We start from the raw sequence: 27,019 nt of genomic DNA, 5'->3' as shown, positions 1-27,019 counted from the left end.
GGTGGGAGGGGGCGGGCCAAGATGGCGGCGCCCAGCTGGTAGCTCACGTGTCCCGGGTCGAGGAGGCGGCGGTTCGGTTGGACCGGGCCGGGAGCCGCCATGTCGGGCCGCCAGGGAAACAAGCTGCCCAGCAACCTGCCCCAGCTCCAGAACCTCATCAAGCGGGACCCGACCTCCTACACCGAGGAGGTAGAGAACCCAGCGGGCCGGGAGCCCCGGGACCGGGGGGGTGGTGGTACCGGTGGGCCGGGGGGTGGTACCGGTGGGCCGGGGGGTGCCGGTTTTAGGTGTCGCCGCTGACCGCCGCCGGCCCTGTGTGTGCTCAGTTCCTGCAGCAGTACCACCACTACCAGTCCCATGTGGAGATCTTCAGCTTCCAGCCGGACAAGCCCAGTAAGGAGCTGGCGGAACTGGTGATGTTCCTGGCGCAGGTGAGGGTCCCGCTGCCCTTGTCCCCAGCGGGGGTCTCGCTCCCACCTTCCCCGGGTCAGGCGGTGACCCGGAGGGTTCGGCGGGTTCTCTGTGTGCGCAGGTTGCCCACTGCTACCCCGAGCACATGGCCAGCTTTCCGCAGCAGCTGAAGGACCTGCTCTCCTACCACCACACCGTGCTGGACCCGGACCTGCGCATGGTGAGACCCGCGCCCTCGGCTCGAAATTGCGGGTTTTTTGTTAAGAGAGAGAAAAAGCGGGAGGGGGAGTGCTCCGAAACGTTGGTTCCGATTCCCCGTTTCTCTCTTACAGACCTTCTGTAAGGCTTTGATGTTGCTGAGGAACAAGAACCTGATAACCCCAACGAGTTTGCTGGAGCTCTTCTTCCAGCTGCTGCGCTGTCACGATAAGCTGCTGCGCAAAGTAAGCACTGCCCTGTCCCCCGGGACCCCCCCCCCGGTCTGCCCTGTCCCCCGGGACCCCCCCCCCCCCCCGGTCTGCCCTGTCCCCCGGGACCCCCCCCCTCCCCGGTCTGCCGTGTCCCCCCGGGACCCCCTCCCCGGTCTGCCCTGTCCCCCCGGGACCCCCTCCCCGGTCTGCCCTGTCCCCCCGGGACCCCCTCCCCGGTCTGCCCTGTCCCCCCGGGACCCCCTCCCCGGTCTGCCCTGTCCCCCCGGGACCCCCTCCCCGGTCTGCCCTGTCCCCCCGGGACCCCCTCCCCGGTCTGCCCTGTCCCCCCGGGACCCCCTCCCCGGTCTGCCCTGTCCCCCCGGGACCCCCTCCCCGGTCTGCCCTGTCCCCCCGGGACCCCCCCCCCGGTCTGCCCTGTCCCCCCGGGAGTCCCGTGTCCCCCCCCCCCCCCCCCCGGGCTCTGCCGTGGTCCCCCGGGACACCGCCCCCCCCCCCTCCGGCTCTGCCGTGGTCCCCCGGGAGCCCCCCCGGGTTCTGCCCTGCAGCTCTGCCTCCAGAAAACTGCTTCCAGTAAAGCACCTGCTAGTTAAAGCTCTATTTCACGTTATTTGCCCCGAAAGCCAAAGTGTTTGTTTTCTGCCAGCAGAGAGGTTGAACTGCCCCTCAGGCTGTGTCTGGAAGGAACAGGGGGGGTTGTAAAGCCACACTTCATTTTCCTGCCTTTCTGTTTACATTGTAAACTAAGCACGCTTTGTGAATGCATAAAAATGTATTTTTACAACTAACATAAAGCAGAAAGAAGTGTTGTCAGTGGTGTGTGGGTTGGTCCCTGATTTTAGGAGTAGCAAAGCACCTGCAGTGCTCCCTGCATGGCTCCCAGGATCACTCCTCTCATCTCTCCCTTCCCAGACTCTGTACACTCACATTGTCTCAGACATCAAGAACATCAATGCCAAGCACAAGAACAACAAAGTAAACACTGTAAGTGTTCAGCTGTTGGTTCTGCTGCCCTTTCACCCCCTGATGTTGTCAAAGACTTGCAATAGATGCTTCCAAACTTTTTTTTTTCCCCTTGCAGACACTGCAGAACTTCATGTATACCATGCTGAGGGACAGCAATCCCACTGCTGCCAAGATCTCCCTGGATGTGATGATTGAACTTTACACAAGGAATATTTGGTAGGTGTGGCAGCCTGGTGCTGATTCCCCAGCCTTTCCTGGTTGTGAGGGGGCACATTTTCATGGGACTTCATTTTCTGAGCCATGACATCAAACTGCCAAACTTCAGGGAAAAACTAATGTTTTGCTTCCCTCCAGGAATGATGCCAAAACAGTGAATGTCATCACCACTGCCTGCTTTTCCAAAGTAACCAAGGTGAGAAATCACTCCATGAAGCTGGGTGTTGCCTGAGCTATGTTTTTCCTGTGGTGCTTAATTGCTGACGAGCTTCAGGGATGATCTGTGTCCTGATTGTTTTACTTTCAAAATGCTGCTTGTGTTGTGGGAGGAGGTGGTGTTGGTTCTGAGCTCCAGAGCAGCAGAACTGGGAGCAGACTGGGGTGGGGAGGATGTGTGTGCTGTCCACTGCTGCTCAGAAGAGACTGGCAGAATATTGACACCTTTCCATCAGCACTTTCCATCTCCACATTTGTTAAATGTGGAGAGAACTGCTGTCCTGCCTGGGGCTGAGTGTATTTTGGATTTTATGTCATCTGTATCAGCTCTACAGTGCTGGTGGGTTTAAAAACGTGTAGTTTGAGACAAGTTTCTGCCACTGTGAAGGCCCAAAGCTGTTCCATTCAGTAAAAACCAGCCAATCAAAAGTAACAAAAAAATCCAACTGACAAACACATATATGAATTAATAAGTTTGGAGTTCCAGGCACTGTCTCAGGTGTCAGCTGTGCAGGACTGCCTGGTAATACTGATGTGGAGCAAATCAAATTGTTTTGCAGAATGATAGAAAGAAAATATGCTTCTTTAAAGCTTTTCCCAGGTCTTGTGGAAGCCCAGCTGCTTTTTGGCTCTGTGTGTGCCTGGAGCTGTTGAGGATGGGCAGCAGAAACAGACTGTGTCTGTAAAACATGGTCTGCTCTCAGTCTTGTTTTGCTTTCAGTTGATATCCATGCCTGTAACACCACTGGGAGAGCTTGTGTAGCCTAGGATGTGGATGTAGGGCTGCTTGTCCTGTCCTTCATAAGCTTACACTCTGATTTTCAGGTGTTAGTTGCCAGCTTGAAGTTCTTTCTTGGGAAAGATGAAGATGAGAAACAAGAGAGTGACTCGGAATCTGAGGTGGGTGTGGTGTTAAATCCTATCCTCTCTGTTTTTCAAATTCTCATATCTGCCACCCTGGTGACCAGTCTGGCTCTCCCAGTCTGCTGCTGTGGGGCTTAGTTTTCCATCTTGTTTCCTTCAGACATTTCTAGGCATTGCAGCTGGCCCCAGCTGATAGCAGGATGCCTTTGCTGTCTGTCTAAAAACTTGTGCTAAGAGCTCCTTTGCTTTCCTTTCCTTGTGAAGGAAGCAGTTGACTCTAAAGACCTAAGCAGGGGCTGCTCAGTCTAGTTGATGGGCCAGGAGCTGCTAGCTGTGTCATGCAGTTGTGGGAAGAGAGAGGCTTTCATCTCATGTGTTGGAAGCTTGTTTGAGTTTTTACCAGTCTGCTTTGTCATCAGTTTTTCCTCTTCTTCCCATTTACATTCTAAGAAATATAATCCAGTTACCTTGAAGGCTGATAACCTAACAGGAAACCAGTTTATCCTAATACAGGATATCACTATTTGTGAGTGAACAGTTCTCTAATTAGCCTGATTTATAAACTAATGAAGTTCTTGATGAAATGTTTTGATCTCTCATGCATGTGCAGGTGTCGGGATGTGTGACGCGGGATTTTAGACACTGCTCTTGCTCTGTGATTTATCATGAGGCACAGTTTTCCGTTAAATTACATAATCCTACAAAGATTAATACTTTCCCTGTGACTTCCATTTGAATCCTGATGTCACCTGAGCCTAGTTTCCCTTGCATCCTTGTGCAGGATGATGTTCCCACAGCCAGGGACCTGATGACTCGGTACGCAGCCAACAAGAAGAGCACCAAGCGCAAGAAGAAGCTGGAGAAAGCCCTGAAGGTCCTCAAGGTGAGGAGAGGGACATCTCTGCTTCCTGTGATCCTGCACGGGCAGAAATCCTCTTCACTTGGCTGCCTTGGGTCATCTCTGCCAGGCCCAGGGCCTCAGCTGCTCCAGTACCCAGGCACAGGGCAGTGTTTTATGTTTTAGGGTCCAGGTGGTGGCTTTAGTTCTGCCCTGGGCACCTTTGTACCTTTAAGTATGTGGTGTCTGGATAAGGGATCTCTGAGTGCAGCTCCTGGTGTCTTGGGTCAGGTGTCAGGAAGCCCTCTGCAGCTAAGGAGTGCCAGGTTACTTGTTAAGATGCCCCTTTCAAGAGATGAATGGCAAAGAGCAGCTTTTAACAGCAGCCTGCAAGACAAGCACCTGCAGCTTTTTCATGGGAAGAAAAATAAAGTTTCTTTCTCTTCTTGCCATGCAGAAACAGAAGAAGAAGAGCAGGCCAGAGGTGTTCAACTTCTCTGCTATCCACTTGATTCATGACCCCCAAGGTAAGCAGGCATTATGTTTTGCCTTTTTTCAGGCACTGACATTTAAGAAGCAACTCTGCCAGGAGAATGCAGTGACAAGCAGATCAAGTGTGATGTAGGTGCAAAGTGGTACAGATGTGACCACTACTGTGCTATATCCTAGACTTCCATAGCACTGCAGAGAAGTGGTAGCAATCCTGATGGGCTTTTGATAATTAAATACTTACAGATAGACAAGGAGGAAGCAATATTTTATCATCTACCTGGTTGCTGCAGTTCAGGAAGTGGCTCTCTGCCTACTCTTACGTGTGAAGGCTGTTGTGAACAGGGAGGAATCTACTACAGGTTCTTTGGCTTAGCCCCTTCACAGATTTGTTATTATTAGTCTGGTTGTCTCATCTCACTTGACTTGATCTTTGTCTGATCTAGTGAACTTCCAGGGATTTTATTGTTCAGATGAACATAAAAATATACCTAAAACAATTGAGCTTAAGATATACTGACCCTGTGCTTGTGATGTTGTGGAACCTGTGCTGGTTTTCCTCTGCTAAACCTGTGCACAGCTTTCCAGGCATGTGAGAAGAAAAGTAAGCCACTGGGAGAAGTGCTCTGTCTGCCTTTAATTTCTTCTCTGCAAGGGCCCTGACTGCCTTTTTTTTTAGCACAGTCCCAGCTGAGTTCTGTACCTGCTGTTTTAAGCCTACCACCAACCTATGACTTGTTGTAGACTTTGCAGAGAAGCTGCTGAAGCAGCTGGAGAGCTGTAAGGAACGATTTGAAGTGAAGATGATGCTCATGGACCTGATCTCCAGGCTGGTTGGGATCCATGAGGTACATGCTCTGATTAATGTCAGGATTTGATGGCAGCCAGCCTAGCTTGGGTGGTGGACTTGGGTGGTACTGAGCTCAGCTAGAGAAAGCTGTTGGTCTGGAGTAGCTGAGCTCTCTCTATTAGAGAGGAGAACGTGTTCTCCAAGGCCTCTGTGCTCCTGGGAGGCTCTTTAAAGGAGTCCAGAATTCCTCATGGGGGGCACTCTCAGGTACAGATGAAAATGACTGGGATGTGTTTCAGTTTGGGGGAGAAAACTGTCCCTGAGGCAAAGGGAAGTGCCACGTTGCAGGGTTGTGCAGCACAGTGCCCTAATCTGAGTTCTGCAGTCTCAACAAGAGCCACTCTGGGTTTCACAGAGCTTTGTTTTTCTTTTGTAAAAGGAATTTCCCTGTGTCCCCATGTGCCAAGACAAGAGAAAATGCCATGTAATAAAATCCAAGGCATCTGGAGAGCAAACTGTATGGAATTATTGATTTGCTTTACAGCACATCAGCCAGTGAAGGTGATCTCAAGCTAAAAAGACAAAGCTAATCTATTTTTTTTTTTTTTTTTGCAGCTTTTTGTTTTTAATTTCTACCCCTTCATTCAGAGGTTCCTACAGCCCCATCAGAGAGGTAGGTAGCTGCTAGCAGCACAGCATGTCCCAGGTGCAGTCAGCTTTTAGAGGTGTTGTAAATTCCTGGGTAGCAGTAGCTTAGCAGGAAGGAGGAGCAGTCCAGAGGGTGAGGAGGAAGGACATAAAATGCCCTTGCCCAAAGCATTTTGGACTTCTATGGAATCTGTGTGCACTTCTTGCTCCTTACCTGAGCATTTGAGGTGCTCAGCAATGGAATAAAATGAATCTGTTGACTCCCTAGTTCTCTGCACATCCTGACTAGCTGAGGAAAGCAACACTGGCTTTTGCTGCTTTTTTTTATTGGTGCTTCAGTGTAGCTCTAGAGCATTTCTTCTTGTCTTAGCTGGCTGCTGAGAGCCTGCACTGCTGCTGGGCTGGAGCCCAGGTGAGTTCCTAATGCTTGGTGGGAGGAGAAATGGATAATTTTCAATCCCAAAGAACTTCAGACTGAAACAGCCTTGAGACTCAAACTGAGCATCTTGCTGAGTTAGCTTTTCAGTGCCTTTATTGTCCAGGCTGAACTGCAGCAATATACACTGACATCTTCTTCCCACTTTTCTTCCAGAAGTGACAAGGATCCTTCTGTTTGCTGCCCAAGCTTCCCATCAGCTGGTGCCACCCGAGGTCAGTACTTCACCTGCCTTTGGTGTGCAAAATGGAGAGCAGGCCAGAGTGGAAATACAGCTGAGGGGAGTTGGGAGCAGGGGGAAAAGGGAATCTGCTCAGACTGGTTGTTTTTAAAAGCTTATGGTAAATTGGGATATTTCTGCAAGTTACAAGAGTTTGTTTTCTGTAAAGGGGGAAAAAAATCCTGTCTTGATTTCTGCATGAGAGTTTGTCTAGGAAGTATTTGCAGGCTCTAGAAACAAGTCCTGAGCTCTACTTTTCTGTGAAAAGGCCTCTTAATATGTAAATTTTTCCACTATTTTATGAAATAGGCATTAAATTTCTTTAACCTTTTTTTCTTGCTTTCAGATTATCCAGTCAGTGTTAATGACCATTGCCAACAACTTTGTCACTGACAAGAATTCTGGGGAGGTCATGACTGTAGGGTAGGTACAGAATCTTAGAAAATCTGTGAAACTCTCTGAACATGGAAAAACATTTCCCTTTCTAAACCACTTTCAGCTTTCTCCTGTCATTGATACTGTGCTTTGGAGAACCACTGCATTGCTTCTCATATTTTCCTCTATTTTGCTAAATGTATAAATGCTTTTCAGCTCCCAGATAATCCAGTCTATTACTGGGAGTCTCTTCCAACTGAGGTGTTCAGAACATAACTCTTCCAATTTCCTAGGATCAATGCAATAAAAGAAATCACAGCAAGATGTCCTTTAGCCATGACTGAAGATCTGCTCCATGACCTTGTTCAGTACAAGACTCATAAAAATAAAAGTAAGTGTTTTACATGGATATGACTTTTTTCCTCCTGTATCATCTGGTCCTCAATTTCTGTAACTTTCATAATAGTAGTGTCTAGGGCTGTTTTTGGGGTATTTTTTGGGTATGTCTGAGTTCCTCCATTCTGAGTGTATATTCATAAGAGACAAAACAGTCAAGGGTAGTTAGGGCAGGGGAACTGACAGAACTGAAGAAGGGAAGCTGTTTGCTAGTGAAGACTTAGCCTTATGGAAGAGCTGGATCCTTACAGGATGAATCTGAGGGAGGTGTAACTTCAGAAAAGGGTTGAGCAGGTTGTAAATACTGATTATCTGAGTGGGCTTGCAGTTTGCTCAGAACTCTGCTTTTCTGTACTTATTCTTGCCTCTGTTTCTGGGTAGATGTGATGATGGCTGCAAGAACTCTGATACACCTGTTCCGTTCTCTGAACCCAGAGATGCTGCAGAAGAAGTTCAGAGTGAGTGGTTTTGTGCAGTGCCTTTGCCATAAACATAGGTTGGGGCTCAAAAACTACTGAACTTGTGCCACAGCCTCTTGAGGAGGAGCTGGAATCATGCCTGTGTTCTTTCCTTGCCTGCTCCCTTGCTGCATTTGGTGTCATGCACTCTTACTTCAAGAGTCCCTTAATTCAGATTTATCAGTTTTGGTGGCAGAAGATGATGCTACAGAGGTCTGACTGTCTTCCTAGAATTTGTTCAACTTTTTAATAATTAAAGATGTTGCCTTACTTCAGCAGGCAGAACTTGTGTTCCACCTGCACCCATCCTCTCCCCCTTTTTTTTTCTTTTTGTGGATCTGTGAGCATTAAAACTGCACTCTGCTTAGCATGTGGTTTTTTAACTTGCAGGGCAAGCCTACTGAGGCCTCATTGGAAGCCAGGATTCATGAATATGGAGAACTGGATGCCAAAGATTATATTCCAGGAGCAGAAGTACTGGAAGTTGAGAGTCAGAATGAAAAAGGAGGAGCCCAAGAGGAAGGTTGGTCTTTTTCTCTTTACCACTTCTCTTCTGAGCATTACTGTCACCAAGAATTTATTTGGACATGAAACTTGGTGTTTGTGCACTTCATTTGCTGGTGTCACACGTTGGGTGGCTTGCATCTGTCTGTTTTCCATTCAGAGTCACAGATATATCCTTGGATAAATGCAGTTTGTCCAGTGGAGTTTGTTACTGGGTGTTGCTTTGTCTGACTGAGAGACACTGAGGGACAGAAAGGCAGAGGAACAAACACTGCAGCTATGGAACTTTGTGTTAGCCCTTCCTAAAGAAAAGGGTTTGTGTATTACAGAGCACTGCAGAGGTAGTTTAAAATGATATTTAACTGCTTTAATTAACTTCTGTAAATGCTCCACACAGCCTGGAAACCTTGCCTGAACCAGGAAAAAAGATGGGGTGGGACTTGAAAATTAAGTCTGAAGAGTTTGGCAAATGAAGCCTGAGGGCAGTGGGGATGTTGCAGGGGAGGTGTGCTGGAGGAATAAACACCCTGATAGGTCATGCTGCCTAGGCACGGGAACACAGTGACTAGTAACCAGCCTCTGGAAAGTAATTAAGCTATAAATTGCATTGCTTCCCTCTTGGCTTGGATGGCAGGGAGTGGGGAAGGCCACTGAACAGTGTAGTAAGGATTAGCACCTATAAACTACCTTGTTTCCTCAGACTGTCCCAAATGCACTTTGTTTTGAGGATCTTCAGCACCAGATGAGAGTTAAGCTTTGCAAAGCACAGCACTGTGGTTCAGCTTTCTGGGACACTGACTTGTTGCAGGCTGCTTTGGGTATTTTCTATGGCTGGCTTGGTTTTGAGTGAATAGATGTACAGTGATAGGTTTCTTGTACAGGCTCTGATCACCAGTGTTCCAGGTTTGTTGAAAGCTCAAGAGAAATAAATGTCTTAAGGCAACTGCAGCTCCCAGTAATGGCAAAATAGACCAGGTGTTTGAAGCAGCCTGCTGTAGGGGTGTTTGCAAAAACCTCACTGCCATGTGCAGTTAGCACTATAAAAAAAGTAATATCTGTAGCTGACTGCATGTGATGTGGGTGTGCTAAGACATCAATGCTGAGTTCAGCACAGCTCCAAATCATTTTCAGGCCAATTTGGTTGCTGAACTTGGCAGTGGGAAAGCATGGGAGCTGCTGCTCTTCTCAGCTGTGCATGTCTTACTGATTAACAAATACCACTGGGGTGTGTAAAGTATCTTTTGTCTTTGTAGTTCTGAGGCTGAGAGGCTGAGACCCCAGAGCTTGCCTTGTTTGGTGAGCATGTCCCTGGGCACAATAGCTGATAGCTAACCAGAGGGGTGGTGGGAGTGTTTGATCCAATCAGAAATTATTTCTACCCCTGTGTTAACAACCCTGTGCACTTCTTCCCCCGAGCAGATGGCTGGGAAAGTGCAAGTCTGAGTGAGGAAGAAGGCAATGAAGATGGAGAATGGATTGATGTGCCTCACTCCTCAGATGAGGAGCAGCAAGAAGTGGTGAGTGGTAAATATCTTCTACCCCAAGGACAAATAAGTCTTGTTAATAACAGACCAAATTCTGTTGCTCTGTACCTTGCTGTGGCTTGACCAGGATCACTGAGGTTGCTGTACTGTTGAGCCACTGTGCTGCAGTCTGCATGTTCTTAGGCTGAGGGGGAGAGGTGAGGGAATTCTGTCCCTGTGCTAAATTCCTTCAGAATCTTTATTTAAGACTGCTTTTTTGAGCTCTGAAATACTGTGTGGATGTCCTGCTCTGTCCTGATACTGCATGTTGGATAGAAAGAATCCCAACAGCTGATCGCAGCATTTCCCAACAATATTGCCCCTACATAGCTATTTGGGAGGCAGAGGGTGTGGATTTTGGTACAGGAATGGTTTGCAAAGCTCTGGATGACTTCTTTTTGTATTTTTTTCAAAAGGCAGAGAAGGTGAAAAGCATGCCTGTGGAGGAAAGAAAAGCCAAAGCTGCAGCAGTCAGTACCAGCAGGCTGCTGACCCAGGAGGAGTTCCACAAAATCCGCCTTGCTCAGCTCTCCAAAGAACTTAATGCAGCACCTGGCAAAGGTGCCAAAAGGAAAAATATTGAAATAGATGATGAAGAGGAAGAGGGCAGGTAGGGTATGGGCTCCTGATGAGTGTTTTCTCTATAATCTGGTGATACAGCTTTTAATTGCAACAGGGCACAGATCTCTGCTGTTTGTCAGTATTCCCTGGTGACAGGTGTCAAACAGCCACACAGCCTAGAAGGGCTCATGTGAGGGGTTGTTTGGGTTTTTTTGTGGTTTATTTGTTTGTTTGTTTTGTAGCAGTAGTAGCATGGCTATATCCCCAGAGTTTTTTAAACTTTGTATATAAAGCAGGACTTGAGGAACAGAAATTAGAAATTTCTGTAGGGGTTGTGCCAAGCATGAGGATTCACCTCAGAGAACAAGAAGCCCTTGAGTTAAAGTTTGTAGGAAAAGAAAGGTTTAAGATGACTGAGAGGCAAAGGGTCTGGAGAGCATCTTATTTTTCCTGCCAGATGAAGCTTAGTGTGTGATGGCCTTCTGTTGGATTTTTGTGTGTGTAGGGGAGAGCTGCTTTCACTCAGAGATATTGAACATCTGCATAAGAAGCCTAAATCTGACAAGGAGACCAGACTGGCAACTGCAATGGTGAGGAACTGGGCATTTTTTATCTGTCTTTCTAATTTGTGTGTGTGTGTTTGTCTCCTGCAGAAGGAGGAGGTGGAGGGATTGTATCTAAGGTGGGTCCTCAGCTGCTGTCTGATTTTTGAGAAGTGTCTTCTATAGTGTTTTGCTGTTGCATCTTGGCTGTGACAAAATGCTTCTTGCTGGTCACAGGTGACAGTGAAAATACAGACACACCCAGTATAACTTGAGAAATACAGCCAGCATGGAAGAATGTGTTGAACATCCACAGAAAGTTATACTGAACCTGGAAGTTTTGTTCCTTCCATAAAACATCTCACCTCAGCAGCTGATGTGAACTTTAAGGAAAGGAAAACGACCCTTTCTTTTAAATTTCATTGTCTATTCTAGGCTGGAAAAACAGACAGAAAAGAATTTGTGAGAAAGAAAACAAAAATTAACCCATTTGCCAGCTCTTCCAACAAAGAAAAGAAAAAGAATAAGAACTTCATGATGATGAGATACAGCAATAGTGTCCGGACAAAAACCAAGCGTTCTTTCAGGGAAAAACAGGTAAAAAACACTTTTTGTTTCAGTTGCTGGAAAGGACTGAGCTAAGTGGCTTCCTTTGCCTCCTGCCCCAGAGAAGGGGCAGGATTTGTAGTGGTGAAGAATGTTTTTGTCAGTCTCTGATGTACACCAAGGACCAAGCCCTGCAGCAAAGTCATGTGTAGATTAGGAAGGCAATAATCTGTTCTGGTTTCCTTTCTCTAAAGTCAAGACCATCATTCTACAATCCTGACTATAATCCTGTGATAGAGCAATGTTTCCCTGATATGGAGGAGTTTTTGCAGGACAGGGTTTTGGTGTTTCTTCACTGTCCTTATGATTTCTTTGACCTTTCTCCTGTTACTGTCATTTTATGGGCCTGCCTGTCCTGGCCTTGAGGTCCATCTAACAGCTTGTCACAGATGTACTTCAAGCACAGGCATAAAAAGTTATTATTACCTATTTGAAACTGCTTAGAAGAAATAAACTACTTCAGTTTAGCCTGGTACAGGAGTTTCACAGTGTGGTGCTCACAGTGGTGCAGGCCCTGCCCTCTGCTGTGTGCTCAGGGCTGGATTCAGGACAGCCCTTGTGAAAGGATATGTGTTTGTAGCCTGTGTGTTGGGCAATCCAGTTACTCCATGTGCCAAGGGTAGCTGCAGGGACAGCTAAAAGCAAGGCAGAAACCTGAGGAGATGACTTTGAAGGCAGTGGGCAGGGAGCTCCCATAGCTCCCCAGCTGACTGGGGTTAGGGGTGCTGGCAAGATGGGAGTGTGGGCAGGGAGCCCTGGGCTCTGGGGGTGATGCCTGAGCTGTGCCAGCTGTGGGCTTTGCTCTGCTGGGGCTGTGCTAGCCACAAAAGAGCCTTTAAAATCCTTTTGTCTAACATGCTGGTGGCCAATATAAGGTTTAACAGGGTGCTGTAAAGTGGAACTCCTTTTGAATGTGTTCCAAGAAAAATGCAATTATGCAGTGCTCTCATCCCTGGCATTGTGTTTTCTTAATAAGTTTCTATGTGCTAGTGCATTCCATGCTTTTTTTACAAACTCTGCTTTGAGTTGTTTCCAGGATCATATTGTTAGGGTAATGTGTATTTGTCTGCAGTTTGCTCTCAGAGCAGCAAGAATGAAACTGTAGGCTCAACAGGGAGAAATGTCTTGAGTGGTTTTTCTAAATGGGAAGACTTGGACAAATATCCTGTAGTTTTATTTGCTATTGTCTTGCCTCATCTCAAATGAGGCTGACCACAAACCCAGCTCTCAGCACACACCAAAAAAGTTGCAAACAAACACTCCAGCTATTTTTAGGAAACTGCCTTTTACAATGATTCTTACACTTGGCTCAGTTCTTCAAACAAACCATCTTGAGTGGTTTCGGTCCTTACTCCCAATTGATGTTCTATGTGGAAATGTTACAGCTACACAACAAATGACTTTTTTTCATATTTTTTTTTCACTGAAGTTGGGCCACAGCATCAGTTCTCTTTACCATGGTTTGGTCACTTTATAGTGTTTTTTGAAGTACTGTGTTCTGCTGCCTTTGGTAGAATAAAATGGACTGTCTGTAGTCTAGAGCTAAACCTCTTACCAACTAAAACATGTCTGACATACACAATGAAGATTCTTTAGTCATATGGAACTTGTAAAAATTCTAGCATCCCCTTCTTCCCCTCATTGAAAAGAAGCTTTGTTAATACTCTTGCAGAAAGTGCTATTTAATCCAACTTACCTCTTAGCTCAAGTTTTTACTTCATCTCTTTTAGCTGAATACAAGTCAGTGGAAGAACAGTTTGTTACTCTAATATTTTTCATGCTACAGAATCAGCTAATGATGTACTGAAACTTTCTTTGAAGCCCAAATCTTTTGTTGTACTACTGAGTTAATTACTATTGAGTTGTTAGCATTTGCCAGTTACTGTGCCCAGTTTTAGCTGATAACTGGTATTCTTTTCTGAGATGGAAGCAATTGAAAAGGGCTGTTGATGTGACAGCGTTGTTGACCTTTTACTTAATAATTTTCTCCTTACCTGCCTGCCCCACTCTTCCTTTTCAGCTGGCTCTTCGGGATGCACTTCTGAAAAAGAGAAAACGGCTGCTGAAGTAACAGCACAGCAATGGAGGAATCACCAGGGAAGAAATAGCCCCAGAAAAGTGCTTGTTTCCATGCACCATCATTCCAAAGGAAAAAAGGGACTGCAGTGCCTTGGGGGTTTATCTGCTGTGTTCATAGCTACAGGTTGCACACTTCCAAGTTGTTGGATATTGTATCTACAGGATGGACAGAGGCAGAATTTTGATTTCTTTTGAAAGCATTCTAGGGAAGAAAGCAATGATCTTTTATTGAATATAATTTACTTTCAGATGGTTTTGTATGTGTAAGTATTAAAACATACAGCCTTATTGTAAAAAGTATTTTACTTGAAGGAACTCATGAATAGGTAATTGGAAGGGAAAAGAATACTCTGGCTCATTGTATAATGTATATCATGTCTGCCTGTCTTAAGGCTGTGATTTTACATACAGAGTAAACTACTTTCTAAGGTTTTTTTACACATTTACTAATAAACCCAAGTTCTGATAATACAGGTAAGTCCAAGTGAACAGCTGCCAGGAAGAAAAGTCATTATGGTGTATGAAAACAAGAAAAATGGTATATGGGAGAGTTTTCATGTTGCCATTTAAACAAAGGATCACATGCAGGAGAACCAAGGAATTTTATTTTCCTACATTAGTGCATCTTGGTGTGGGACTTGCTGGTGTCTGATTTTTGAGGTGTATGTGAGAATTGTGTGGATCTGTGGAGAGGCTATTGATGGGTTCTTGGTATCCTTGCCTAGGCATCTGTTTTAGTGAAAACTTGAGAGAGTTAGTGATACCACCCTGTTGTCAAATTCTGTATGAAATGGATTTCTTTGTGGGGCAGGAGGAGATGCCACATGCCCAGTATAATAGAAGAGTAGTTGATGAGGTTTGTTTTCCTTAAGAAACTGAGTTAATGTTTATATCCTACATGGGGTTTCACCCACCTCAGGCATGTTTATGGTGAATATGCAATTGTATTCACCTAATTCCTTTAAAGCTTAGAGAGGCTTCAAGGAGATAGAAAACAATGGCTTTGAATGTGCTTTTCAGATTCAGTGCTCCTGCTTGTGGCAGTCAGGGGCTGCCACGGAATGACAGGAGGGAGATGAGGTTTGGCAGGTGGGTGCAGAGAAGTTTTAATGGCATGAGGAGGGGGCTGAGGGGAGCAGTGGGAGAGTACAAAGCTGTATAGAACACTCTTTTTTTACATTTTTTTTCACCTGTTACGAATGCAAGGACTTCGAGGCTGAGAGGAAATTTTTTGTGGTCTGAGGTTTGAACTAGTGTGCAGTCTGCCCTTTTTCTCCCTTGTTTATAGCCTAGCAGCTCCCTTCTACCCTATTTAAAATTGGAGCAGCCTTGTGTAAACTCTTTGCTAGGACACCGGGGAAATTAAATATACAATGGGAAAAGGTGGTTAAAATGTCTTAAGTCCTTTAAGTCCTACCTTGTCGGCAGCACTGAGGGGACAGGCGGTCCCCTGAGGTGCTGAGGTGTCAGGCTGGATGGTGGTCCCGGGGCGGGCAGGGGTGTCGGTGCCCAGCCGCTCCCTGAGGTACCGCCTCAGGGCGGGCTCCTGAGGAGCGCGGTTCCCGCCCTCGGCCATCGGGGCCTTCCCGGTGTCCCGGCTCCTTCCCAGCCGGGCGGGCCGTCCCCTGCGGCTGCCGGGGAAGGAGGAGGAGGCTGCGGCCCGGGGCTGGGCTGCCATGGGGTGGCGGCTGTGGGGGCTGCTGGTGGTGGTGTGTGGGGCGGTAGCGTTGTCGCCGTCTCCCCCCGTCGCCCCGCTGCTGTGTAACGTCAGTCTGGACAGCCCGCCCGAGCAGCGCTGGCTGCCGCTGCTCCGACATTTCGAGCCGGGCTTCTTGCGCGCTGCCGTGGCACGGATCATCGGGTGAGAGCCTGGAGAGTCCTTCGAGGGACCGGGGTGACAAGCGCCGTGTCCCTCGGACAGCCCCTTCCTCCCCGGGGGAGCGGAGTGAGGGGCAGCCCCGCTCCTCCCGCGCCGCTGCCGCGGGGCCTGAGGGCGCAGAGATGCGGCACGGCTGCTCCGGAATCGGGAATGCAGAGGGTCGGGGGGCTTGGGGGTGTTTGGTTGGTTTTGGGTTGGTTTTTTTTGGGGGGTTGGGTTGGTTTTTTTCGGGGGGTTGGGTTTTTTTATGGGGGTTTGGGGTTTTTTGGGGGGTTGTTTCTTGGGGAGCTTTGGGTTTTTTTGGAGGTTTATTTTTTTTCGGGGGGTTAGGTTTTTTTTTCTGTGGGGGGCAGGTTTTTTTTGGGTTTAGTTTTTTTCTGGGGGAGGTTAGGGTTGTTTTATGGGAGGGGTTTGTTTTTTGGGGGGGCACGTTAGGTGTTTGTTTAGGGTTTTTTAGGGTTTGGGTTGCTTGAGTTTTTTTAGGGGTTTTTGGGGGGTGGTGTTTGGGCAGGCTTTTTCGGGGGGGAGGAGGGGAAGTTTTGCTTGTGTGGTGGTTGGTTTTTTTTGAGTTTTGTTTTGGGTTTTTTTTGAGTTAACGTATTTTGCATCATGCCCCGGGGAACCCGGCAGATCCCTGGATACGTCCGCAGAGCTGTGTGTATCTCAGCTAACAAAGTGAACGTGTTTTGCAGTGAAACTGTGCCCAAATGGGTCCACCAGGTTATTCGGCCTCTAGCAGCAGAACTGAAGCTGTTTATGCCTCAGCCTTTCAAGGGGGAAATCCTGGGGCTTTGCCAGGCTCTGGGAATAAGCCTGGGAGACGGAGTCCTGCTGAACCTCGCCTATGAATCCACAGCGTAAGTGTCCTGGACTTACCCAGCCTGGTGGGAAGAGGGGGAGACTCCTTTGTTCAGCCCAAGAAAAGGAGGTGAAGGCAGGGGACTGGCACTGTCATTTCAGTGCCACCTTCTCACACACTCATCTGGAGAGTTTAATTCTCCTCAGGTTGGTTGTGTCCTGCACTGACCAACAAACATAGCAGTAGTTGATTAATAAAGGTAAGGTGTAGCTGTAATGCTTTTTTTTTATGTAAATCTGCATAAAAGTATAAAAATAGCATCATATAAGGAAGGGCCATTCATCCCAAGTATTAGTTAATCTTTGAAGATCATGCAGTGTATCTTTCTGTTGTTTAAATTGTTCTCTTTGACCAAAAAGGAAACCAGAAGTAGTTGCAATCTAGTTTTATTAACCATTCATCTCAGAACATTGCTTTTAAACCATCTTCTGGGTGAATGTTCCCAGTGACTGTATAATATAACTTTTATTTGCACAATATAAATTTAATATATCTTTGAGAGCAAACAAAACCTCCAGTGGAAAAAATCTTCCATTTAATTTTTTTTCTCCTACAAGTGTGAGCAGGAGAATAATGAACACTTGGTGTTGCCTGTAAAGATCCTAAAATGCATGTTTCAATACAGGTGTATGCATCTCCTTGTACACATTATTTTTCTTAACCCATGGTATTCAGCTCAAGTGATCTGTTTAATAAGGATTAATTCAGATAAGGTAGTCATTTAAGTGCTGGTTTTCTTGGTATTTCACATAGGACACTTAATATTCAGAGCCCTGGTAAGGCCCATAAAAGGTTTAATGATACAAAAAAAATCAACCAGGAACAAACTACTTCTCAGCAAAACTTCCTGCCTTGACAGTGAATATTAACTGATATTAAAAATGGAATTTCAGTACTCTGTACTGTGCTCTTCTAGAGAACAGGTTTAGACTATTATTGAAATGGCTGACCCTTTAATGACAGGTTTTAATTTTGAAAGGCCTTTGTTTGAACTTTTTATCTAGTTGTGATTAAAAACATAAATGAGTGCCAAATTGAAATGAAGTAATCTATAGCTGTCAAAATAAAATCCAGAAAGTCTGACTGATCCTTTGTTTATATTTTTAGATGTCAGCTTTTCATCTCAATTTAGAAAAGAAGTAAATTGAAATACTGGAATTTTTCCAAAGTGGAAATGCTGCTTCCTAGTTGGTCTGTAATACCTGCTGTGCAGAGCTAGAGTCAAATTTATTTTTTACAACTTTTGATTAAAACAAGGTAGAGGATAAGACTAGGAAGCATAAGTATTAACAATACAATGCAAACTGTTATTTGCCTGCTTACATTAATACAGTACTTTGCAGAAGATAAACTCTGTTTTTCCTTCTGACATGCTGAGCTTGTTCAAGAAGACTGGAGTATTGAAAGGGTTGTCATAGCTTTTTCTATATAATTTCTCTTTTTTTTTTTTTTTTGAAGGTTCTGCACTAGTATTGTTGCTCAGGATGACAAAGGAAACATCTACCATGGTCGGAACCTGGATTATGATTTTGTTGATATTCTGCGCAAGATCACAATTGATGTGCAGTTCATCAAGAGTGGGCAGGTAGGACCCATGGCTGGGGGGGTATTTAGTGTGGCAGTGTCTTTCCCAGCCTAGATTTGTTGGATTATTAATCTGTTTTGCAAATGGAGAGATTGCTGCTTGGCTACTCACTAATTTGAGCAACACTTTTGTAGCAGTTGGAGACTTAACAGGTTTTGGTCCTTAGAGTCTTATTTGTTTTGCAATTCTTACTGTAACATAAAGAGTCCTATTGCAATGAAAGTCACAAAAAAGTACTGCTGCTTTAGGATGTCTCTTAGGGACTGTTCTGTCCCAGAATGCTAACATCCTGCATGTTTCCTGGTTTCAGGTGGCATATCAAGGCACCACATTTTTTGGTTATGTAGGGTTATGGACTGGACAAAGCCCCCACAAGTTCACAGTCTCTGGTGATGAACGAGGTAAAATACATTTGTCTTCCTCACTTGATGTCACCTCCACCCCTGTAGCTGATTGTTTTCTGCTCTCACCCTTCTCTTGTATTTTCCCAGAGGGAAAAGTACACTCAGGGGTGCCAGGAAGGAGCTGGAATGTCGTGGCTTCTCTGGCCCTGGAGGGGTGAAAGCACACAGGGTGCCAGGTTTTGGCTGCTGCACAGAGAGGGGCATTTGTTTGTCAGCACAGTGTCACCTGAGCCTGCAAAGGAGACAGAACCCTGGAGAAAGCCAATAGGGACAAATCAGTCTGTTCAAGATACACAACTGGAGATGGCAGAGTAGGTGTAAGAGAAAAAGAGTTGTGTATAGCAAATAAACAGCTGTTTCCTTAGCTCTCTGTCCCTGTCAAGCAGCTTTGAAGGAGGGGTGAGAAGAGAAACATAGGACTGAGATCTAGAAGACAGGCAGCAGGGCCTGAGAGAATCCATGGAATGGCTGGAAAGGCAGCTGAGGAGAAACCCAAAAGTAGAGGAAAGCTGAGGTGTCCCTACAGAACTAGAACTGGAGAAGACAAGGGCTGGCCAGCAGTCAGGATGGCAGAGGAAGGGTCACTCATCAGTCCTTAGTTTTCACAGCTATTGATAGATACATCCAACTCACAGCTTTGTTTTGCTTCTTCCATTTCATTCCTTTCCTCTTTTTAAAATTTTTTTAAGCAGTTTTTTTTTGCTTTTGCTTATTAGCTGTTTGTAGCTGGAAGCCAAGTAGTCTGAGTTAGAACCAGAATCTATAGTAAATGTTTATTTTTCACATGATGGTAGTAAGAAATTCTTACTTATTAATCTTTTAATAAGACAGTCTGCTGTTTTCAAGTTTTTTTGCATGTTCCACAAACACTACTCACTGTGTATATTTAGTGGTAGGGATTCTGCTCCAGAACACATACACCTTCTGATTTCTGTGTCCTTTGTTAATATGCTTTGTTGCATTCACTAGATTCTTGCCATAGCTGGCACTCATTTCTTTAGGAGCCTGCTTCTCATGCCAGAGCAGTTATTCAGTCCTTCCAAAACTGCAGTGTCCTGGGCTGATACTCAAGATGCCAACTGCTCTTCATACTAACAGCAGCTTGGAAATAAAGTCTGAAGTGTAGAGTCTTTAGGAAAAGTCTTGTTTTAGACAATCTTGCAAACCAAAGTCCTGCATCTGAGTGGGCACAATTTGGGGACAAAATTAGTGCTGTTCTGTCCTGCTGTTTCTCAGCTGTGTGCCTCCACCCTGAGTGTAAGGATTATTTGAGACAGCAGAGGGGTGGTTTAGTGGGTGCAAAAACCCAGTTCTGATAGAGGGATCCAGCACTGCTGTGTGCAGTAGCCCCTCTGCCAGCCAGGAGTTAATGAGCTGTCACCCCCCCATGTGCAACTGAACTGAAAGTTGAGGGAAGGGAGCTGGAGAGGGGGTGACTTGAAATGAGGGTGATATCAAGTGACAAGCATGTTGTTCCTGCTGGCTTCTTCTGGGTTTGGGGTGTGAATAATTATAAACTTCTGTTTTTCTTAGTTCCCCTAATTGTCTCCAGAAACATCATCACTTTTTTTTAGCTGTTTAGTGATTTCCATGTAATTCTTTTTTTAGAAGATGAATAATGAGGTGATTAATACTAATATCTGAGCTGGCAGATGTAGACTACCATCTCTGAACAGACTGACCTGCAGTCCTTTTGGAAATGCCTTACAAAGTCCTAGCCCCTGGTGCAGTCACATCTGACTACTCATTGCTTATCATTCAGCTATGAATAAAAGTGGTTTAAAAACTTAGCAGGTTGCAAGTTACAAATAATTAAAGGAATGTAGTAGTTCTTGCTTGAAATGACTTGCACTGGCAGTTTGAGTGGTAATAAGATGGTACAGAGGCTCCAATTGCTTTCATGTGGTGTGTGGATTGTCAGTTTGGTACAAACTGCCTGAATTTGATGGCTTGGATAATGGTATAGGTAGAGGATGAAAATTTATTGCTTTTTTTTTTTTTTTTTGTAATGCAGTAGAGGGGAAGGTTGCAGACCTAGAAATGGGACTTGGAGAAGAAAGGAAGGTGAGAAAATAGATTTGAGTGTATGTAACATGCACATAAAGTAATTCTGTTTGGTTTCTTGTTTCCAGCAGGTGGTAGATGGTGGGAAAATGCAGTTGCTGCCTTTCTGAACCGGAATTACCCTGTCAGCTGGCTTGTCAGAGATGTGAGTGCACAGAGGGGGCTGCTCATGTTGCACAGTGATCTCACTTCTACTTCCAAACTCCTGGCAAATCTGGAGTTGCCACTTCATGTTTCACAGAAAATTCAATAAATGAATCAGTATGTACATTTCCTGAGGGGGATAGACACTGTCTTTAACTGCTCAGTGATGTGTGTGAGAAGCAATTGCAGTCCTTCAGGGGAGCAATCTCTAATCAATGCCCAAAGTGCAAAAACTTCCTCCTTGGGGAGGATTTCAGGTAGCTGTGATTGGTAATTTAACAAATTGTGGCAACTTCTCTCAGAGATGGTTAATATCTGACCCAGTGTTTTGCACTGCAGTTGATATGTTCCATACTAAAATGCAGAGCTCACTGGTGAGCTGCAGGAGTTACACTGCTATTTTGTATAGTGCATTTTACTCATCCTAGGGTACCACTGAGATACAACAGGTCTGCTGCTTGGCACATTCATGAATTACAGTGCATGTGAGTGATATGATTTGTAGGTAAGCTCCCTGCAGATTTAGAGACTGGTATTTTTTTGAGTCTGAGATGTGGCTTGAGGCTGTGACTCAAAACCACTAGCTGTAGTGTTGCTGTTAGAAGTATATTTTTTCTCCAGGACTTTCCCCATCTTCCTGAACAATTTTACTTGATCCACATTCTCCATATTTCTTTAGTTTTTGTACAACATTCATTTTTAAAGATGTACTTCAGTAGGTTGTGGCCCTGTGCCTGGAAACAGCTTGGCTGCAGTGGAACTGTTGGCTTATGCCAAGCTTGTCACCTGGCTCTGGCAGGAGGAGCCAGGCTGTAAGCAGCCCTCTGCCTTACACCTGTGTTACCTAAGTCCTCTTAAACCCCTGGCAAGACAAAGCCATGGAGCAGTTGTTCCCCTTTCACCCACTTTCATCTCTCCCATTGTTCACACAAAGGCTGCTGAGGACTGAATGCAGTGTGGAAATGCTGCTCTCTTTTGAATGGCTCTTTGCACTTTTCACCCTGGATGTGTGTTTGTGTTTTCCTGGCCTATTTGCCAAGCTGGGATTAATGAGTTCATTGAGCAGTCATCTGCATTTCATGTTCATATACCCATCAGTCTGGAAAACTGAAGTATTTTCAGGCCACACTTCAGAGTGACTTTCAAAAAAAAAAAGCTGCACATTTTCAACTTTCAAAAATGTCCCAGTGTTTTGGTTTTTTTTTCATGCTTGACTGTGCTCTGTGATCTTTATTTCACTGTGATCTCTTTTTTTGCTCTAGACCCTGAGCAGAGCAGAGGACTTTCAGTCAGCTGTTCTCAGACTAGCAGGGATTCCTATCATTGCTGAAGTTTACTATATTGTAGGAGGTGTTTTGCCCAAAGAAGGCATGGTCATAACAAGGAACAGGAGAGGCCCAGCAGATCTCTGGCCTCTGGATCCTTTAGGTGGAGCGTAAGTAGAAACAAAAAAGTTTCTTTTTTTCATATTCCCTCCTGAGAGACAGGCAGAGTTAGTGACAAAGCTTTCTTGAGAGGTTCATCTCTTGAAAGCCTCAAGGGAACCCTTTCTCTTTGAGAAAGGTGGAAAAAGCATCTGTAGGTGTTAATTCTTCAGCCATATTTCAAAGGTGAAAAGACTTGAGGGCTTTGCCTGTCTTTCTGCCAAGTATTGCACCAGTGAATTCAACACTTGCAGATGAGTTTTGACCTGATGTGGGAGAAAGGTCAAAAGCCCCAGAATTTGGCTCCTATCAATTCTGTGAAGTCAGCAGCTTAACACATGAAGGAGATATTAAATAGTTCCCCTGTGGTGAGAAACAGCACCTTGATGACTGCAGTCAGGTGGTAAACATTGGCTTGGCAACAGCCAGCCAGCCTCCTGGCTCCTGTACTCCATGCTGTGAGCACTGCATCACACACACACACACATAATGGTTTCTTTGTGCATCTCTTTCATATTTTGAGCTGTTTTTTATTGTAGTCAGTAGTAACTTTGCCACTGGGCCAGAGGTTGGTTTTTTCATTTGTGTTGAGTAATTAGTGGTAAAGGCTGCCATCTGTATCACCCCTTGGGCTTGCAAGGGACTCAAGGAAGGGGCTTTTGAGCCTTATGCCAATGCAGAAGTAACAATTTTTGGCCTTTAGTTACCTATTGATTTGCCTTTGGCTTGCTTTTGTTTGTGCTGCTCCAGGTGGTTTCGTGTGGAGACCAACTATGACCATTGGACCACCCCTCCTCCTTTCGATGATCGGAGGTAAATGTAGTGGGGAGCTGTGTGCTGAGAACACTGGCAGGCTGGAGAAGCTGAGGCTTGGGTCTTGTCAGGGTTTAACACTGGCCCGGCAATTAAACCGAGTAACAGAGGCTCTCTATTAATCTCTCTCTCCTCCCCGATAAGAAAGGAGAGAGAATAAGGGAGAGAGACCTATGGGTTGGAAACTAAACTACACAACTTTAATGAAACAGTAATGATAAATAGGAAAAATTAATAAATATATACAAATATACAAGAAAAGGGATACCACATTCCTCCCCCCTTTCCCCCAATAGCTCTCACGTCACCACAGAGGCTGCAGGGCAGCTCTGGGAAAGTCCAGGCTGGACTCCTGGAGTTGGCAGCAGTCAGGAACTGGAGGCAGGAACACACAGATATGGGCTGGGATGGATCAGGAGCACAGGCAGAGGAATGGATGGGATCCTTCCAGGGTGCCGGGGTGAAGGAAAGGGAAGCAGGAAAAGGCAGGAAGGGCAGGAAGCAGGAAGCTGGAAGCAGGAAATCTGGCTTGGCCCTCGTGATCCCTCAAATTTATACTGAGGATGATGTGTATGTGATGGAATCCTCTGTTTGGTCAATTCTGGCATCTATCTTGTCTGTTCCTCCCCAAAGGAGGGATGCAGGTGGGACCTCTTTATGTTTTCCTCAGAGCTGAGCAGTGTCCTTGGCTCTGCACACCAGTCTCTAGCAGTAACTATAAACATCAAGTGTTATCAGTCCTAGAAACACACACTGTCTGAGAAACTTGCTGTTAATTTCAGCAAGTGCAGCTACTTACAAGAGACTTAGCTAAAAGCAAAAGTACAAGACAGAAAATCACCTCTATCCTGGCCCAAACCAGGACAGGTCTTTTCTTCTCTCAGCACGTTACCTCATTGAGCAGGTAACTTGTTCAGTTTCTGTAAGGGGAAACGAGGAAAGGGATAAGGAATGATACCAGTACATGCCAGAGGAAGGGCTGTGTGGCATGGAATGGCTTAGGAAAGGAGAAATTGCAAGGATTAAGGCATGTACCAAAATTTTCTGTATGCAGCCAAGTTTAGTAAGAGTTAAAGGACTTAGATTGACAGTGAAAAAGTATTTGATGGCATTGCAGACATCATACAGTCTTCAGTGTAGCATGCAGAACACTAGCTGGTTCCCCACTCAGTAACAGAGTGATGATGTGACACTAGATTGTCACACAGCTGGGGAGTATTTTAGGCCAAAATAAAGATGCAAAGGCATTTAGTGAGAAACTTTTTCCTGTTGGTGCTTTGTAGCCTTTGGAACACGTGTTAATGGCACTGTGTTTGTTTTCTGGCAGAACTGCAGCCACCAAAGCTCTGAATGCTACTGGACAACACAACATGAATTTTGATACACTCTTTAAGGTATTCCTTTTAAATTCTATGTTGTGGCATGTAGACTTGGACTGAAAATCCTGTTCCAAGCAGAGGTGCAGTTGCATTTTTGTCAGGTATTGAAAAGCCATGCAAGGAGGGCATGGTGGAGAGGGTGTACTGCACAGCTGTGTCTGGAGAGTTTAACACTCCTAACTTTGTTTAAATGTTTCTGACCTGCTTGGCACCACACCTGATAGTAGCCTGCCAGTCCAAGTGGAACGTGCAAGAGGTGAATTCCATTGCCATCATCTTTGTGCAGTTCCTTATTCAAGTGCAATTATAAGTATTTCAGCAGGCAGATCAAGCTTTAGACATGAATGATGTTTACCAGTCAGCTTTGAGAACTTAAATATTGTGTATTTCGGAGGGCTTTAAAAAATATTTTCATAAAATGGTCAGATGCTGAAAGCAGCAAGAGGAATCTTTGGACTTTACATAATTCCTTTGCATAGCTTCATTCTACTGCTGTTTCTCAATAGCCTTTTAATTCCTTCTTCATTTACAAAAATGACAACTCTTCAAACTTTCTGTACAGGTGTTGTCAGTGAAGCCAGTCTTAAACAAGTAAGTATTAGATTCAGAGAAGTTAACTGGTTCCTCCTGCCATGCCTCTGGCCACTTAGAAGTCAATCACAGGCTTCCTTAGGATCTTCCTCTGTGTCTGAATTTGGTTTCCAGCTTAGATTTCTGCTTTTTACACATGGCACTGTCTTCACTTCCACACCACCCTTCCTCTTTGGGCCAAGGAATTGCACTTTGTTAGGCTCAGTCTGCTAAGGGGAAGTTTCTTTGCAGAAGGGAAACAAATCATTGCTTAGGGCAGCAGCTGGACTTTGAGTCCTTGGTGCCTTTGGAATGTTTGGATTTGTGTTAACACCACATATGGCTTCTTTGCTGTACTGGGGAAAGAAAAATTGTGCCAGCAGCTTTCAATTTTATCAGTCTCTTCCCCACTTCTCACCCTTCTGTACCTAAGCAGAACATTTATTTCCAATGAACTTTGTTCTGCTGCTTTGCTAGTTTTTATAAATAAAGCTTCCTGCCTTTGGAATGTCACTTGCTCAGTCTTTTCCTCTTTCCCTCCCAGTAACACAGTGTATACCACAGTGATGAGTGCTGCACTTCCAGGGAAGTACCAGACCTGGATCAGAACTGGGATGTGAGGAGCTGTAAGTAGCAAGCTGGGATGTCAGCTGAAGAGTCACTGGGGGATAGAGCTGAGCAGTGGCACTCAGGTGACTTGTCTGAATTTCTGATCCTGACCTTGGGTAAAGACCTTCCCTTGGTATTTTAGTGGTAGGAGTTAAATATTGACTTTCTTTGCAGCCCTCTTGGATGGTATCTTGGTAGAAGAGCTTTATCAGAGCAGAAGGGGGGTGGGTGTCATGCCCTAAAGGCAGAGAGGTTCCTTCTGTGAATTTTTTAGCTCATTTTCCCCAGGCCACCACTGTGATGTGTCTCATGGCTCCAGGTGGTGGACAGAAGTCCCAGCAGGAAGGGCTGGTGCTCTGGGCACCCAGAAAGATCAGCTTAATGTGACAGCTGTTCACAGGCCCCTGAAAAGAAGGAACCTTTGAGGGTTTTGGGTTGTCAACTTGCTGAAAAAGTCAATGTGCTTGAACTCCCAAGGTGTCTCACATTGTAGTTATAATGTGTTCAAAGAAAGACCCTAAGTTATGTTTATTACAAAAATTCTGGTTTCTTGATCTTGCCAGGAGCACAAGAAGCTGCATTCCAGTTTGAATAGATTTTTAAACTTTTAGTATTATATTTGTAGCAGTTAGTTGGACATTTAATTTTAGCATGAGTAATCTATCCTGATTCTGAAGAAATTGTTTCATTCTTATTCTCAGGACAAACCTGTGCACTCATTTATATATTTCTTTCTATTTCAACAGACACAATGAGTGAAGCTGAAGCTTTTTGAGGCTACATGTGCTTTTAAAGTCACTCACAAGCAGTTCACTTGTTTTGACTTTTTTCCTGAATGGTTCACATAATTAATAACTTGTTAGTTCTTTGACATGTTCCAGGTGATACTGTTAATTAACTAATGGGTGTTTGGTTGATTTTACTGTAATTACATTGATCTTCTATCATGTTGGTGGCTAAAAATTGCTTTTAATCTTTTTGGAAAGAGTTGTGCAACTCGAATGTATTTATATGCTGACTAATAAAAAATATATTTTTGTGTAGCCTGTAGGTCTGAATATAATTAAATAAAAATACACAGTTAATTTGGTTGATTTATGAAAACCAGTGGTGTTATTCCTATCACTGTGCTTTTCCCTGGGCTGTTGAGGGGCTTGTGAGGGTGAGATGAGAGCCCAGAGAGGACTGGGCTGAGGCAGAGCTCTGCAGAACAGGGTCACCATAGGTCCTGGTACCATTTCAGCCTTTGGTTGTCCTGTCCTGAGAGGTTCTGTGGGACCTTCATCAACACCAAGATGTGTCAGTGCAGAGGAATGTGGTGAATCCCCCTGCAGCTGGGGTTCTCTGGGGCACAGCTCTTCAGCTGCTGGGGGTAGCTTTGTGGGGGTGGCTGTTGTGGAATAGAATATTCCAGTGGGAAGGAGCTGCAGCACTAATGCCTGACTCATGGCATTGTCCAAAGGCCTCCTCCCTGCTGCCAGCCTGGAAGCATCAACCCCCTCTCCAGGAACTCAGCTGTGGGGTTTGGCCACTGTTCCCTGTGGTGTTTGTGCATGGGTTATGCAAACTGCACCTGAGAGACCTTTCAGGAGGTGGGGGCCCTTTATCTCCTTGTGCTGAGGCTGGCTAAGTGTCATAACCTGCTTACCTGCATCCTCTACTTTTGCCTGGATAAAGGCACTGCAAGCTGTGCTCTGACCCAGTTTGTACAGTGGTGTTGGCA

At 45.3% G+C, this 27,019-nt stretch overlaps 2 protein-coding genes across 2 annotated transcripts; both read left to right on the top strand.

Moving 5' to 3' along the window:
• Nucleotides 1–13,995, top strand: SDAD1 (SDA1 domain containing 1). Its single transcript, XM_071744149.1, has 22 exons — nt 1–189; nt 327–431; nt 533–631; nt 744–854; nt 1,752–1,823; nt 1,921–2,021; nt 2,160–2,217; nt 3,063–3,137; nt 3,883–3,984; nt 4,397–4,466; nt 5,173–5,276; nt 5,834–5,891; nt 6,459–6,517; nt 6,869–6,945; nt 7,191–7,288; nt 7,675–7,751; nt 8,142–8,274; nt 9,675–9,772; nt 10,195–10,388; nt 10,845–10,929; nt 11,317–11,478; nt 13,508–13,995. The coding sequence occupies exons 1-22, from the start codon at nt 100–102 to the stop codon at nt 13,556–13,558; spliced, it is 2,079 nt and encodes a 692-aa protein (XP_071600250.1). The 5' UTR covers nt 1–99; the 3' UTR covers nt 13,559–13,995.
• Nucleotides 13,996–15,130: 1,135 nt separating this feature from the next.
• Nucleotides 15,131–26,400, top strand: NAAA (N-acylethanolamine acid amidase). The gene is made up of 11 exons (XM_071744148.1): nt 15,131–15,427; nt 16,138–16,302; nt 17,763–17,889; nt 18,200–18,290; nt 20,426–20,502; nt 21,764–21,936; nt 22,676–22,738; nt 24,066–24,132; nt 24,680–24,708; nt 25,232–25,313; nt 26,043–26,400. Exons 1-10 carry the CDS (start codon nt 15,243–15,245, stop codon nt 25,305–25,307), a joined length of 1,053 nt encoding a protein of 350 aa, XP_071600249.1. The 5' UTR covers nt 15,131–15,242; the 3' UTR covers nt 25,308–25,313; nt 26,043–26,400.
• The last annotated feature ends 619 nt before the right edge of the window (nt 26,401–27,019 follow it).

The sequence above is a fragment of the Heliangelus exortis genome, chromosome 4, assembly GCF_036169615.1.
Source record: "Heliangelus exortis chromosome 4, bHelExo1.hap1, whole genome shotgun sequence".
NCBI lineage: Eukaryota > Metazoa > Chordata > Aves > Apodiformes > Trochilidae > Heliangelus > Heliangelus exortis.
This window is presented reverse-complemented; position numbering and strand designations above follow the sequence as displayed.

Coding starts and splice junctions, on each gene's coding strand:
- SDAD1 (XM_071744149.1), top strand. CDS start 100: ATGTCGGGCCGCCAGGGAAACAAGCTGCCCAGCAACCTGCCCCAGCTC. Junction 2,218..3,062: donor GCTTTTCCAAAGTAACCAAG/GTGAGAAATCAC, acceptor TCTGATTTTCAG/GTGTTAGTTGCCAGCTTGAA. Junction 11,479..13,507: donor GTTCTTTCAGGGAAAAACAG/GTAAAAAACACT, acceptor CTTCCTTTTCAG/CTGGCTCTTCGGGATGCACT.
- NAAA (XM_071744148.1), top strand. CDS start 15,243: ATGGGGTGGCGGCTGTGGGGGCTGCTGGTGGTGGTGTGTGGGGCGGTA. Junction 15,428..16,137: donor GCCGTGGCACGGATCATCGG/GTGAGAGCCTGG, acceptor CGTGTTTTGCAG/TGAAACTGTGCCCAAATGGG. Junction 21,937..22,675: donor CTGGATCCTTTAGGTGGAGC/GTAAGTAGAAAC, acceptor GTGCTGCTCCAG/GTGGTTTCGTGTGGAGACCA.